The sequence below is a fragment of the Thunnus thynnus genome, chromosome 7 (genome assembly GCF_963924715.1).
Source record: "Thunnus thynnus chromosome 7, fThuThy2.1, whole genome shotgun sequence".
NCBI classification, from domain to species: Eukaryota; Metazoa; Chordata; class Actinopteri; order Scombriformes; family Scombridae; genus Thunnus; species Thunnus thynnus.
This window is the reverse complement of record NC_089523.1, coordinates 8199095-8213725: the sequence shown is the minus strand read 5'-3', so window position 1 is coordinate 8213725 and position 14631 is coordinate 8199095. Positions and strand designations below refer to the sequence as shown.

The window sequence follows — 14631 nt, the reverse complement described above, 5'->3', positions numbered from 1 at the left end:
AAACAAGTATACACCAAGTTTATAGCACCTTGTTTATACAACTTGAGTCTACAATCAGAAACACACCAGGGGGACTAAAGGATGTCATAAAAAAAAAGTTAAATAAACATCATGTAAAGCTCACAGTGGTGATATGCTTTTGTTTGTACATTCAGATATTGAAGAAAAGTATTGTATGATATTGACAAATAGTAAACAAATGAATTAAATAGAAACGCGAACAGAGATTCCTGTCACATTCAGTGAATCCAAACAATACATTTTTCCAAAGTAATAAAAAAAGTGAGGGTGGATATGACCAGCAATGAGGACAGCGCCATGACGTAATGACGTAGCCCTCAGTTTGTTTACTGTCTGAGCGTGGGGTGGAGGGGGGGGTAGGTGGGAGGAGGGCTAATTTATTTCCCACCCGCATTCTGTGAAGACCCGACCTACTCTGCCTCTGATTGGCTAGTACTTGTTGCCTTCATTGGTTAGGTTTAGTCATAAGGGGTGTGATTGGTTAGGTTAAGGTAAGAATATCACGATCAGAGCCAATCAGAAGCAGAGTAGGGATGCGGGTAGGGAAAAAGAATAACGCATAGATAATGGCATAGATTTTTCATGCTGTAAACACAGTGAGTCTCTTCACCCACCTTAAGAGAAACACTGTACTTGTATAATGCCGCGGCGCCGCGAATACAGGCCGTGACAACCGTTTACATCGGGCGGGTCAGAAAATACCACCCCGTGCTGTCTTATTTTTGTCACGGCTGCCGTCGCTGAAGCTGAACTCCCGGGATCAAAACATGGAGCTGCTAACTAACAATGCAAACGTTAGCTCAGCCAGCTAGCAGCCTGTCAGGCTTTGACATTTCAGAGGAAGAGGAATTGAGTATCGTTGTCATCTGGTCGTCTCGAAACTTGTGTTATTGGTTGCACGGTTGACAGCTTCGAGTTTGTCACAGATGTCGACAAGGAAGAACAAGTCTATGTAAACACCCCGCTGTATGTTTAGCTTGTCAGTTAGCAGCTGTTGTCCTTGTTGGTTATTGCTGGAACTGTTAGCTATCAGAGTAATTTGTTGCTGAATGGGGCGGGGAGTTTTTATATGCTAGTATAACGTTAGATATCATTAGACAGTTCAGGAAGACGTTGTCAAACAAAATGGTGTTGAGGAGTTGCTGGAAATCTCGACATAAAGGCAGCTCCGGACCTGTTCCTTGCTGGCTACGGCCAGGATTGGCAGCCCTGCTCTGGTTCTGTGTGAGCCAGTTAGTCTGCGGCAGTGTGGCGTTTGGGGAGATCAAAAACGTGATTCAGAAAGATGCAGAATTTGATGTCACCTACAATGACACGGTTACAAGTGAAAACCAGACCATCTATGCTTTCAATCACACTGTCTCCAGGAATAAGGTGAGTATACCCCGTCAGACTAGTGTATTTATTTTTCACTGGATGATATCAATTCATGTTGAGTTTAATTTGATTTGTCTCTCTTTATCCTTCCTTTGGGTTTCAGACTGAAGGAGTGCGTGTGACCGTGGATGTGTTGTCACAGAGTCTGGAGAGCCCCATCCTGTTTGTTGTACGGCAAAAGCAAGCTGTGCTGTCTTTCCAAGTCCCTCTCATCCTCAGAGGCCTGTGAGTAGTCCCACTTCACATCAGTTGTAAATTGGAGCAGTCTGGAAGCACAATCTTGTGTTTTAAGTGAAATCAGCTTAAAATAAAACTCATGTAGATTGGTTTGATCCGTCACTTCCTTCTGCCACTTTCTCAGCTTCCATACCTCCCTGAAACACTTCTGGACCCCTAACAAGCTAAAAAAAAAAAATCAAATTTCATATCTGAGATTTACAATTAACAATGTCATTCAGCAGAAGCTTTTATCCAAAGAGATGTACATCTGAGAGTTGAGATGACCAGCGTAATGTTTGGTTGCCCTCTGCTTGTCGGAGTAACAGCCAATGAATCTAGATCCTGTGAGGTCTCAGTAAATAATATTCTATAAATTGTAGAGCAGGGGTGGGATTAGATTTAATATGTACTTTTATGTGTAGGAGAGACTTCTCACATGTTGCCTTTCTTGTCTAGCATATATACTTATAATACCATGAACGTTTCCCTAAACATTACTGTATGCAATATAATGAAATTTGGCATATATACAGTATGTGTCACAGCTTCGTCCAGTAACATGTTGCTTTGTGGGCCAGATACTATACAGTATATACTGAACATACACTTCTTGTTCTGTGGTTTATGTATTTCAAATAGAGCAATGCAACACATGTTCCTGTAATTTGAATGGACTTTGATCTGTGCTTTGTGTGATAGAGAATGAGAAGGGAAAGGGGAACACTATAGCCTGTGGTACAGATTAGCTGTATGTCATGACATCTTGTCACAATGCCTAAACTGACCACATCAATTGTAAGTCTCCTCAACACTGAACAGGCTTGTGTCTTTCCAACTCAGCTTTTAAACAAAGCCTTTATGTATGTCCTTGTAACTAATTGACTAACTAGCACAAGCAGACATTACATAAAGTAATGATCCAGTAGGGAGTGTCAGGCTGTTGCTGCTGTTCTTTCCTAGATAGTAAATAGTTATGACTTCAGGTCATGCGATGAAGCCAATGTTCCTACAGTAAGTGGTGTAGAGAGTTGCGTACGTGCTTAAAGGCCTTGTAAGAGAAAAAGATGTGTAAATCCTAGTTGTTGTTAGATGAAAATTCATTTGCATATGCAGTGGTTGGAGGAGATGTGGCTCAGTTTTTGACATCTGTGCTGAATTGTTTTTTTCCCAGTAGTATTAACGTCTAGTTGATGTACTTTGTAGGGAAGAAAACTGCTAAATCCACAGCCTTTAATGTGCTCTGGATTGTACCTCAGTGGTTATAGGACACACAGCTTTTGTGACCTGACTTAACCAGGTGGAATTTTATAACCCGGAATTTCATAACACGGGCTGTCGGCCAGTGGCTGATAAGTAGTCTGATTATTTATTAGGCACTGGCCAACAGCCTATCTGTGATGTGATGTGTATCTCCCACAGTCTGAAGTAGTTTCTATGGTTGTGCAACATCAGAATGACCAGGCTACAGTTTTGCTTGCCGCAGTCTTGATTATGCAGTCTCGTGGCCAGGCATGCCTTTGCAAATCTGTAATGAACCTTGGACTTTCACTTCCTCCTCTGAGATCTGCCAGCGTAGATCTGAGGATCCCAGTTTACCGAAAATTAAGAACCTCAAAGTCATCAGAGTAAAGTACTTCTGTTTCCCGTAGCCTCAGTCACATGTTTTCTTTGAAAGACTCTTCTGCCTCGTTTTGAGCTACGCAATGTGCATATAGCAACATTTTCTAGAGCTCGGTATTTATTGATTTGGCTCAGAGAATATTGAAGATGCATTATCTAATGAGTGATTCTGAAACAGCCAGCCTTGGGAATTTAGTATACTCCTATAATATTACATAATCTAGTACAATAATTTCCCTCATCATCATGTAACAAGATGTCTTTTTGCTTTGATTTCTTTCTTCACATGATCTAATATTTCATTTAATGCTTAAACCAATTTAGTGCAATGGAAAAGAGCTTTTCAATCAAAACAAATTTAAGGTCTAGTTAAGAAAACTCCTGTTTAATGGAAACTGTCTTGTTCATTTTTTCTCTGCTTGTCAACCTCACCCTCTCTCTCCAGCTACCAGAGGAAGTACCCTTACAAACATGTGGGCCGGACATTGTGCCAGCCTCCCACCCGGGCCGCCTCAGAGACCCAGTACTTCTTTGTGGATGTGTCTACCCTATCCAGCCAGGGTACAAACTACCATCTCAGGGTTAGCCGTGTTGAAAGCTTCACCCTGCAGTGAGTGATATCTGATACACACACACACACACACACACATATATATAAAAAAAAAAATATATATATATATATATATATATGTGTATAAAATCACACAAATGTGCAGTGCAGTAGCTGCCTGAATCATCATGCATTTTGTCGGGTTTTGTAGTGAACTAAAGTGTCTTGCTGGTATGTCTGACATGTTATTTTCACATTGATTACAGGACAGATAAGAAATTCAGTTTCATCGCGTCGCCATCGCAACCTCAGGTATACAGCTTGATACTGTTGCTTTGCCTGTTTATAAGTAAGGCACTAAGTGCTACTTTGCGGAGAGGAAGATTAGTCACAGACACATAGATGACTATGGGGGGTGGGTGGTAGAAATTACGACAGAGGTTGAGGAAAGTACAAGTGAGAAAGGATGATAAGAATAGGGGGGATTTCTGGTTTGACACAATTATTCAGCATGTAGCCTCATTCTTTTTCTCTTCTTTTCTGCTTTTCAACACATGAAAAAGAACAATGTGTCCCAATGCTTTAATTAGTGTCTGTTGCTGATGTGTGATTTATTGGCTTCTGTTTCATTATGTTACATGCTTGTTTGTTAGAATGATTACATCCTCCCACATACAGTATACTAGATAGAAAAGAAAGACAGGAAACAGAGAAAAGGCTTGTTTTTATCTGCTGCATCCTAATCAAATATAAAACACATCACTGAGGCCGACCAGCCACAGTGTGTTTTCTAATACTATTTTCTAATTACCCCCCTCCTGACTCCTTATCTTCCTCCCTCTTCTTTATCTTCCCCTCTGTCACAGTACTTCAAGTATGTCTTTCCAGACGGTGTGGACACTGTTATCGTCAAGGTCAGCTCAGACATGGCCTTTCCCTGCTCAGTTATGTCCATTCAGGACATCCAGGTACAGTAAACCAGACTGCTGCTGTCCTCAGGTGGCCCCTGGCACTGTGGTCAACATGCAGTAGCACTCTTACACCACATGAGGGCATCATTTAGTTTATTGTAAGGCCCTGAATTGGAACAATAATTAAAAACTGTCCATATAATGATGTTCGTAGAGGATACAGCCGTGATTTATTTTCTTTTTACTTTCTTCATGCCTAATTTTACTGTGCTCTTGTTATATAATCCTCCCATTCATCGTTTCATGCTTTCATGTTCTTTCTTTCTCTCTTTTTTTTTCAGTGCCCTGTCTATGACCTGGACAACAACGTGGCCTTCATTGGGATGTACCAGACTATGACCAAAAAAGGTGCCATCACCGTGCAGGTAATGTCTCCCACACAGTTATGTACATGGGTCGGAAACATTTGATACAAAACAAATCCAGACACCATTATCACATCTTCTAATGTTTCTTTTCTGTCGTTCAGAGAAAAGATTTTCCCAGCAACAGTTTTTATGTGGTGGTAGTGGTGAAAACGGAGGACGAGGCGTGCGGAGGTCCGCTGCGCTTCTACCCTCTGCGTCCCGATGAGCTGATTGATGCCGGCAACCGCAGCAAGATCGTTGATGTTGTGGTCACTCCTGCCATCAACTGTAAGTCACATCATGTGCAAATGTGACCTGATCAAATTGAGGCGTAACTTAGATGGATTTAAGGGCTGCAACTAATGATTATTTTAATTAATATGTGGATTATTTTCTCAATTAATCCAATAATCATTTAGCCTATAAAACATCAGAAAGTAGTGAGGAAAAATGAGAGATGCACTGATATTTCGATATAGGTCTGATACTGACTCAAATAGCTGGATTAGATGAAAATGGTCCCCATGAATCATTAGTTTAATCATCGTATTAGAAACTATTGTGTTGATATGTCAGCATATGTAACTCTTTCCAGAAGAAACATTTAGATTAGACTCAGGACTCCCTAAAGTAAGAGATGAAAGTTATGTTGAAAGTTGAAGAAAGAAATAATGCCTGTATGTAAGATAAATTCTGTATACTGTAAATGTCCTAGTTGTAAGCTTTATTGTTACATAGCACAGTACAGTCAAAGTCTGGTGCAGTTTCAGAATTGCAAATGCTCAAACACATCTGTCTCCTCACTCCACAGCGGAGGTGTATGTGATGGGCATGCTGTTCTGTCTGGGTATTTTCCTCTCCTTCTACCTGCTCACCTTGCTGGTGGCCTGTGTGGAGAACAAGCGGTAAGGTTGAGATATTATCTCTGCATCCACAGACAGCATTTACAAGTTCACAGTGTTCAGATTCATCTTATATCTGGTTTGTCCCAGTTTAATACAGAGGTTTGGATCTGTGATCAAAGAATGTTGATTCATACAACTGCACTACAAGAACGACACCAGACTGAAGACGAATCACGCTCATTTGCATCTTTTCTTCTCTGTTACTGCAGAATGAATAAGAGGAGAGAGATGTTTCAGAATCCTGCTGACATGTCGCCTGCTGAGACAGGTAACCCAGCAACTAGCTATGATGGACTGGCCCATTAGGGGCCTGTTACAGGATGTGTGGAGCATACCATTCTTTAAAAAGTCATATATCTGTACTGTTTCACTGTAGATGACATGATGATACAGTATATGATACTAAACTTAAAGGGAAATTCCTGTATTTTTCAACCTGGACCCTGTTTTCCCATCATTTTGGATCTAAGTGAGTAATGGAGACCACTGACAGGCTCAGATTGTTATTGTGTCTGACAACAAAAGTAAACACAGGAACTAGCCACTTGTAGCAGCATTATGGCTAACTGCATAGTGAACTACATCCGGGGTAGTTTGCACGTTGGTTTGTTTACATCTGAGGCTGTGGATCGCTCAGCATTTGTTCATGCTAGAGAAGTAGTAACTTGTGGAACTGGTTCATGTCTGCAAGTTTCCACATTTCAAGGACAAAAGGACCAGATCCACACTGTGCAGTTTTTATGGATTACTGCTGGATGATAGAGAGTTACATACTGTAATTCCTCACACGGTGTTGAAATTACATTTTTCTGACTGTGTGGAGCTGAACGTTTGGTCCAGCCAGCCTCGCTCTTTTCATCCTGTTGATTCTGTAGAGGTGAAACGGTCTCCAGGACGACAGTGTTGATAAACGCTGTAAATCCATGTGCAGTGGTTACACAGCTGGGATTACTCTCATCTGTGGACTCTTCTAGATTTTCCGAGTCTGGCAGCAACAGGTCCAACTCTGTAGAAAAGTGCAGTGACTGCAGGGACACCAACAGTTTCTATGAGGTAACTGTGACTGTACAGTCCTGTTGCCTTTCTGCCTCCATTCTTCGTTTTTCTTTTTTCATTTGTTTTATCTCCTCTCTGTGTACTCCAGCTCAAATAAATACAGTTGGCCAGTCAAAGTGAAATAACTCATAATAGTCAACAGGATATTCCGTCTTTGCACTTCTTTTTTTTTACTTTCCTTGAAGTCTAACTGCAGTGAAAGTCAGCCTTATACATGTAAACACACCAGCGCGCGGATGAATATGTGGTTTGGTTAGCCTGCAAACTGCCCCAGATGTAGTTCCCTATGCAGTTAGCCATAATGCTGCTACAGGCTGCTAGTTCCTGTGTTTACTTTTCTTGTCAGACACTTAAAATAATAATCTGAGACTGTCAGTGGCAAAAACAAGCCCGTTTCATGGCTGCCAGCTGAAGCACTCTCACTCAATACTGGACCATTTCCAAAAAATTTGCCTCCCTTAGTCACTTACAGCCAAAATGATGGGAAAATAGGGCCCGGGTTGAAAAATACCAGAATTTCCCTTTAAACTTTTTTTGTGGAATTGAAGATGTCTGTGTGTACTGAATGTGTCTTTCACTCTCTCTCTCCCTCCTGCTAATGTGTGGTTCAGCCTCTCTGCTTGGGAAGAACGGAGACGGTATAACGACACAGTTACTCCTATTGTGCATTTACCGCCCTTTCTCACACTGTGTTGCTTGTCTGCAGATGCTCTGCATGCATCAGCTCGCATACTATAACTCTTTAACATCATTCATAAAGAACAGGAAAAAGACATAGTATTGGCTACAGTGTTTTTCGGACTGTGTAGTAACATAACTGTGGCACTATTCTTTGTTAGTTAAGCATTATGGCTCGCCGCTTCAAAATACACATACACATGACTCTGTTGGGCACTTGTGAGATACAAATAACAAGAGGGTATATTTTCTTTGTTATTTAGCCTGTTTTTTTTGCTTACAGTGTTACATTTTGTTGGCTGAAGAAACACATCAAATTATAGTCAACAGTGTTAACAGCATGATAGACAAACACAGACGCAGAGTAAATGTTCCTATTAGGTTTACAAAGCATGGAAAAATACTGAAAAATAATCATGAAGAGAGATACAATATGTAAACTGCTGACTTGTGGTTCTTCAGCTCGATACTGCCTCAGTGTGTATTTGTATCTGTGCCTGCTGACTCGATGTGATTTTAAACTGCAGGACACGTACAAGTCAAATTTTTAAGCAATTCCCTCTCACTGCAGCAGTCACCACTCCTCACAAATAAATCACTCACTGCACCATTTCTTAGCCCTCACATTTTAACCCTTTCACTAACCTCTAACCATGTCAACTACATGTTTTTTCAGGCATTTCAAGCCTGAAAAAACTGTAGGGCAATTGGATCCCTGCATGTCTTGATGCCTCCTTCATGTTTTCTACTAACAGTGGTGTTTTAGTATGCAGAGTTAACATACTAACAGGTATCGGTTGTAGTGGTGCTTGTTTGCTCGTATACATTTCGTTAACATATATTTAATTGAGTAATTGAGTTTAATTTTGTGTTTATCCACAGGTAAAACTCCAGCCTCACCTTATGAATATGGCTCCTTTGGTGAGTTTTGGTGATTTTAGTTGCTTTCCCCAACACGGAAGACAGTTTTGGTTTTGTTTATGTCCTTTTTTTTTTTAGTAGAGTTGTTGAATCTTCCTCTCCTCTTCCTCTCCAGCTGACAACTGCAGCACATTGAGTTCAGAGGCCGTCACCGACAGCGCCACATCAACTGATAACAACTATGGATACATGGGTATGGACACACACATTGTTTCTGGCCCACCATTGTCACTCCACAGTATATTCTCCACAACTTGTCACTGCTCTGCCTGCAGCCGGCATCCTGCGAGCAGCTCCAGCCCCTCACTGGTTTTCTGTGTGTCTTTGTTCATCAGGACAGGAGCCTTTCAAACGTCGACCAATCCTCAATCACCTTCACCACATAGCCGTCCGCGTTGGTGATGCACTGCCGCACTATTAGCCAAATCAGTTCTGAGCTTTACACCAAACCAATCAGCACAATATCAATCATACAGCAATGAGACTTACATGTTGATGCAGTTTCAAAGGGATTTGGGTTCAAATTGGTTCAAAAGTGATTCAAACTAAAGGACTGTGAGTAGCTGTGTGAGTCCAGGAAATGACCAGACGCCTGATCTGATGACACTGATCTTTACACTATCAATATTGTTTTGCTGTTCATTTCAAAGTACCAGCAATGATTCTAAGATTTCAGTTTGAAAACTGCTGAATTACAAAGAAACTCTAAGGGGTGTGATGTCTTTGAACACCTTTCCATCTCTAAAAAAAAATCTTGCTAATTCAGTCGACCGTCTAAGTACTCAGATTGTCTACCAAATCAACTAAAAGTCTTTTTTCTCTTCTTCATCAGAGCGATCGTTGGACAGTGTTGGACGAAGCAGACAGGAGTCTCTGAGCTCTGTGGAGGAGGATGACTATGACACGCTGGATGACATCAATTCAGACAAAAACATTGTCCGCACCAAGGTACGGCTCGTCTCTGTGTCAGTGCTGGTTTTCTGTAAATCAGTGAGTAAGTCAGCTTTGCTTATATTGACACTAGTTATCAGGTATGTTATCATGTTTGAATCATAGACTGTAAAAAAAAATATGGAAGTAGTCACCTTGATGTAGGGCTGGTGATATGACCATAATTTATAAAATGAACATCATGCTGTATTGACAAAGACTTGAAACTAGTGATTGAGACCATAAACTCATAAGGAAACTGTTTACTGAGGTAATAAATCAAGTGAGAAGTAGGGTCATTTTCTCATAGACTTCTATACAGTTGGACTTCTTTTTGCAACCAGTGGAGTCGCCCCCTGATGGCCATTAGAGAGAATGCAGGTTTAAGGCACTTCAGCATTGGCCCAGAGCTACCCGCTTGGTTTGACTTTGACCGTTCCTTGTGTTTCCTGTCTTCTTATTACAGAAATTTCTGTGTGTGTCTGACCTGGCTCGCAAAGACAAAAGGGTCCTCAGCAAGAAATACCAAATCTACTTCTGGTGAGGAAACTTTGTGTCCCGTTTTAGGTCCACATCCCCAGAATAGGCACCCAATTCATCCCAGTTCTACTTCCAGTTGGGGACATTATATTAACATGTTGATATCATGCTGTATTAGATTTGTTGATGGTGCTGAAATTATAGATATACTGCAAGGGAAGAGATAAAATAATAGTGCAGTAAAACTAAATAAATAAGAATTTATTTTAGCATTATTCCAAGAAATCTACAGTACCATCATAATTATGAACAAGTCTAATGATTGTCTTCTCTCCAGGAACATTGCCACCATTGCTGTGTTTTACGCCCTGCCAGTTATCCAGCTGGTCATCACCTACCAAACGGTATGCTGATGGGGAAACAAACTGTGTTTCTTTGTGTCAAAAAGTTTTATTAAAAAAAACTATTTAAACTCTAATATGCATTCTTTGGATGTTAAATGCACCTTCTCTTCGCCAGGTTGTCAACGTTACAGGAAACCAAGACATCTGCTACTACAACTTCATGTGTGCCCACCCGCTGGGAGCTCTAAGGTGTGTAGTCAGGACACGTCTGTTTAAATGCACATATGTATTATTGGAAACAATATTGCTAACAGATGACGCAGCTCTGGTGAAAGTATCACCATGACTGACTCTTAGCTGCTGTCCTACGCAGTGCTTTCAACAACATCCTCAGTAACCTCGGCTACGTGATGCTGGGACTCCTCTTCCTCCTCATTGTCCTGAAGAGAGACATCGTCCACAACCGAGCCCTGGTCCGCAACGACCTCAATGCACTGGTAAGGCAGATGTGAAGTAGACACATATATCATACAGGCACAGATAAATGGCACAAGGAGCTTGTGTACTGTATGTAACTGTCACCCAGCAAAGGGTGACATGTTCAGTTACTGTTAAAGGACCGTATTGCTTGAATGGATGATGATATTTTATTATTAGTGATTAAAACATGGTTATTTGCATCCTTTATATACTGCAATGGTATGTTGCTGTTTAGACATTTGTTGTTTATAATAACATAAATAAGAAATGGGGAGGGAACTAGGAAAGTGCTAATGTCTTCCTATCTGGACTGTAGTTTCCACGGATCATTTATTAGACTTCACTGATCAGATTCACACTTTGGCTCGTCCATGCCTCTATCTATATCTCATCCTTCCTTTCTCGTCTCAGGAATGTGGCATCCCGAAGCACTTTGGTCTGTTCTATGCCATGGGAACTGCTCTGATGATGGAGGGCTTGCTCAGTGCCTGCTACCACGTCTGTCCCAACTACACCAACTTTCAGTTTGGTAAGACTGCTTGTGTTCAAAATTTGTATCCATCACAAAGCTTTATGTTGCTTCCCTGAGATGATTAAACTCAACTAATGTCAGGAAACGTAACGTTACAGCTGGTCATTCGTAATAAATAAATGAAATAAATCTGGGGGAAAAAATCTGATTCAATCTGCAACAATGTCCTTATTCTTTCATAGTTTTAGATGCTAAAAGATAGATGTATGTGTTGTGCTGTTTTACTGTTTTTCTCTTTTTCTTTGCAGACACCTCCTTCATGTACATGATTGCCGGGCTGTGCATGTTGAAGCTTTATCAGAAGAGACATCCAGACATCAATGCAAGCGCTTACACTGCCTACGCCTGCCTGGCCGCAGTCATCTTCTTCTCTGTGCTGGGAGTGGTATGTACACGCTCAAAACATGACACACACTCAATAGACAAGGGTTTGGGTGACACACACATGATTGTGCTCGTTTGTCTGCAGGTGTTTGGGAGAGGAAACACGGTATTTTGGATCGTTTTCTCTGTGATCCACATTTTGGCTACGCTCCTCCTCAGCACCCAGCTCTACTACATGGGCAGGTGGAGGCTCGGTAAGATCACAGCAAGAAATTTAACCTTATATACCAACAGGCTGGACTCATAATGGTTAGATGTTAGGGATGGTTCATATCAATCTTCTTGTTAAATTTGCTGCATGCACCCATTTGAAAAAAAATCAGTCTTATACAGATTTTTTGTTTAGAGACAATGGAATATTTAGTACATTGTTAACATCATGCAACATTAGAGAACAATTGTAAGTGTGCTGAACACTGTAAGTGCTTCATGGAAATCAGTTTAAATACTCTGCAACACAATTTAACTGTATACTGTACAGAAAGAAGAATATTTAGCATGTCTTCACGTACTTGTAAATGTATTATTAAAGTGTCACCACTGTCAGGGTGCTATGGGTTTGATCCTCACACTGCAGCTAATATCTGTGTGTGTTATTTGTGTCTCAGACTCCGGGGTCCTGCGCAGGATGGTGTACATCATCTACACAGATTCAATCAGACAGTGCAGTGGACCCATGTACATCGTGAGTAATGACCAAAAAAATACTCTGCAAGTAACGTAATTCAGCCCATTTTATAAGGATGTTTACAAAGAATCAGACTAAAAGCATCAAATGCTATAAAATAATACTCACACGTTTTATTTATTAAATTGTTTATTTATTTATAGGGCACATTTTACCTTCTTAATCATTGCTTGCAATTTAAATCTAATGTGTTAGTGTACAGAGAGACATGACAGGAAATGTGTCACTATCCAAATACTTATGAATGCACTAAATTACATGATTTATCCTCCTGCTCGTAAATCATCTTCTGTCTGTCTGTTAGGACCGTATGGTTCTGCTTGTGATGGGGAACATAGTCAACTGGTCTCTGTAAGTAAACTTGTGTAACTTTGTGCTACATGAACATGTGATGAATTTAAATAGATTGTGCAGTACTGAATGTCGGCATCATCTTTGTGTCTTCCACTCTTCCTGTTTCCTCTCTGCAGGGCGGCTTATGGCCTCATAGAGAGACCCAATGACTTTGCCTCCTACCTGTTGGCCATTGCCATCTGTAACCTGCTGCTCTACTTTGCTTTCTACATCATTATGAAGGTGTGTGTTTGTTTATATCCATGTATTTGACTAGATTTTAGATGTGTTTTTCTCATATCTAAAGCTGTTTTTTTTTTTCTGTGTTTAGCTGCGGAGTGGTGAGAGAATCCAGTGTCTGGCATTGGTGTGTATTCTCTTCACAGCTGTGGTGTGGGGCTTTGCTCTGTATTTCTTTTTCCAGGGTCTCAGTACCTGGCAGGTCAGTAACTGTCTCACAGAAGCACCTTCTGCCTTTCACTGTTTCTAATGAGTACACAGTATCATGCTCTTTTTTTATGCACTGAATCTTTTCATTCTTTCATAACGTGCCATCGGTTTACTGTTGTTTGTCTCTCCTGACACAGAAAACTCCAGCAGAGTCTCGTGAGCACAACAGGGACTGTATCCTCCTCTCATTCTTTGACGACCACGACATTTGGCACTTTCTCTCCTCCATCGCCATGTTTGGATCCTTCCTGGTAAAGCCATGTTTGTAGTGTGGGTGTATTAGCGCAGACATCCAGCAAACGCACCGTGATCGCATCATCACTGATCTAACTCCTCTCCTCTCCTTGTCCCCGCTTAGGTCCTCCTGACCATGGACGACGACCTTGACACCGTCCAGAGAGACAAGATCTACGTCTTCTAGATTTGTCAGATCTCCTGTGATGAGCTCAGCTCTTCGTCTCTGCCTTATCGCCCTTCTCGCTCTGTTTCCGTCTCCTTTGTGTTCTTAAAAAGCACAAACCAGTAGCCTGTTTCCCAAGCTGTCGATGGGCATGTCGCTGCCGCTCGGAGCCAATCAGGGAGGGCAATAGCCCCTCCCTCCACCTGTACGGACACTTAATGTGCCAATCAAGAGTTGGGTCGAAGTCGAGTGATGCTGAAGTGTTTTGTCCTCTCGCTGCCATCGTCAATTCAACAGTTTAACAGTAATCGATGTTTACTTTCTGCTGACGATGAAGATAACAATGTACTCTTGCGAAAAATACTGTATGAATTAACTTATTTTATATTATCCACATTGCATTTTACCTAAAAGTCAACAATGCATTTTGAAATTACTGTTTGTATGCTGTTTATATGCTGTATGTGTGTTTGTACAGGTGTGTGTGTTTACAAACATTGATGTGAGAACATGAATCCTGTCCAGTCTGTCAGTGGCCTTCAACGTACTAATCATGTTAGTCACATACTGTGCTGATTGGTCAGATGCTCAAGATAACCGTCCGCATTGGAGAATATTGATGATGAAGAAGATGATAATGATTGTATTCTACTTTGTAACTGCCCTCAAGTCTGACTGCGATGGTATTTTTTTGCACTGTACTGTATGAAAAACTGATATTAATGTCAAACATTGAAATGAGCAGTTACTGAATAAAGGTCTCATTTTCAGATCCCTAAACTCTTGTGATGATTAGACGTGTTTTCTAAGCAGGTGTCAAGAGTCTATGGACCTGAGCAACGTCCTAATGATAACAAAGTACGATAATCAGGGTGTGAATGTGTGCACGTACATGCAATTACACAATTGCCTGACTAAACATAACAGTGCTAACCGATAACAGGA

The 14631-nt window shown here is 41.0% G+C and overlaps 1 protein-coding gene and 1 long non-coding RNA gene across 4 annotated transcripts; one reads left to right on the top strand and one right to left on the bottom strand.

The window, feature by feature from the left end:
- The first annotated feature begins 547 nt into the window (after window positions 1–547).
- On the top strand, window positions 548–14466 carry sidt2 (SID1 transmembrane family, member 2). 3 transcript variants are annotated; one of them, XM_067594126.1, is made up of 27 exons: window positions 548–1395; window positions 1502–1623; window positions 3683–3847; window positions 4054–4099; window positions 4654–4755; window positions 5040–5123; window positions 5228–5393; window positions 5917–6010; window positions 6220–6278; window positions 7678–7704; window positions 8627–8665; window positions 8781–8858; window positions 9001–9063; window positions 9498–9613; window positions 10062–10135; window positions 10413–10479; window positions 10595–10668; window positions 10793–10916; window positions 11311–11428; window positions 11680–11816; window positions 11901–12009; window positions 12424–12500; window positions 12808–12854; window positions 12974–13079; window positions 13168–13278; window positions 13424–13537; window positions 13645–14466. In XM_067594126.1, the coding sequence occupies exons 1-27, from the start codon at window positions 1147–1149 to the stop codon at window positions 13705–13707; spliced, it is 2631 nt and encodes an 876-aa protein (XP_067450227.1). In that variant the 5' UTR covers window positions 548–1146; the 3' UTR covers window positions 13708–14466. The 3 variants fall into 3 exon arrangements, with proteins under 3 accessions (XP_067450227.1, XP_067450228.1, XP_067450229.1); XM_067594127.1 differs by lacking the exon at window positions 7678–7704; XM_067594128.1 differs by lacking the exon at window positions 9001–9063 and having other exon boundaries at window positions 549–1395.
- Window positions 10793–11316, bottom strand: LOC137185772 (uncharacterized). Its single transcript, XR_010928907.1, has 2 exons — window positions 11137–11316; window positions 10793–10984 (listed from the first exon to the last, which is right to left on the bottom strand). It is a non-coding gene; the product is annotated as an uncharacterized lncRNA (long non-coding RNA).
- Window positions 14467–14631: the final 165 nt, after the last annotated feature.

Bases quoted from the DNA above. Each gene is read 5' to 3' on its own strand.
- sidt2 (XM_067594126.1), top strand. From the start codon at position 1,147: ATGGTGTTGAGGAGTTGCTGGAAATCTCGACATAAAGGCAGCTCCGGA. The intron at 11,429-11,679 runs GTAAGACTGCTT...TTTTCTTTGCAG, and splicing joins CTACACCAACTTTCAGTTTG to ACACCTCCTTCATGTACATG. The intron at 12,501-12,807 runs GTGAGTAATGAC...TCTGTCTGTTAG, and splicing joins GCAGTGGACCCATGTACATC to GACCGTATGGTTCTGCTTGT.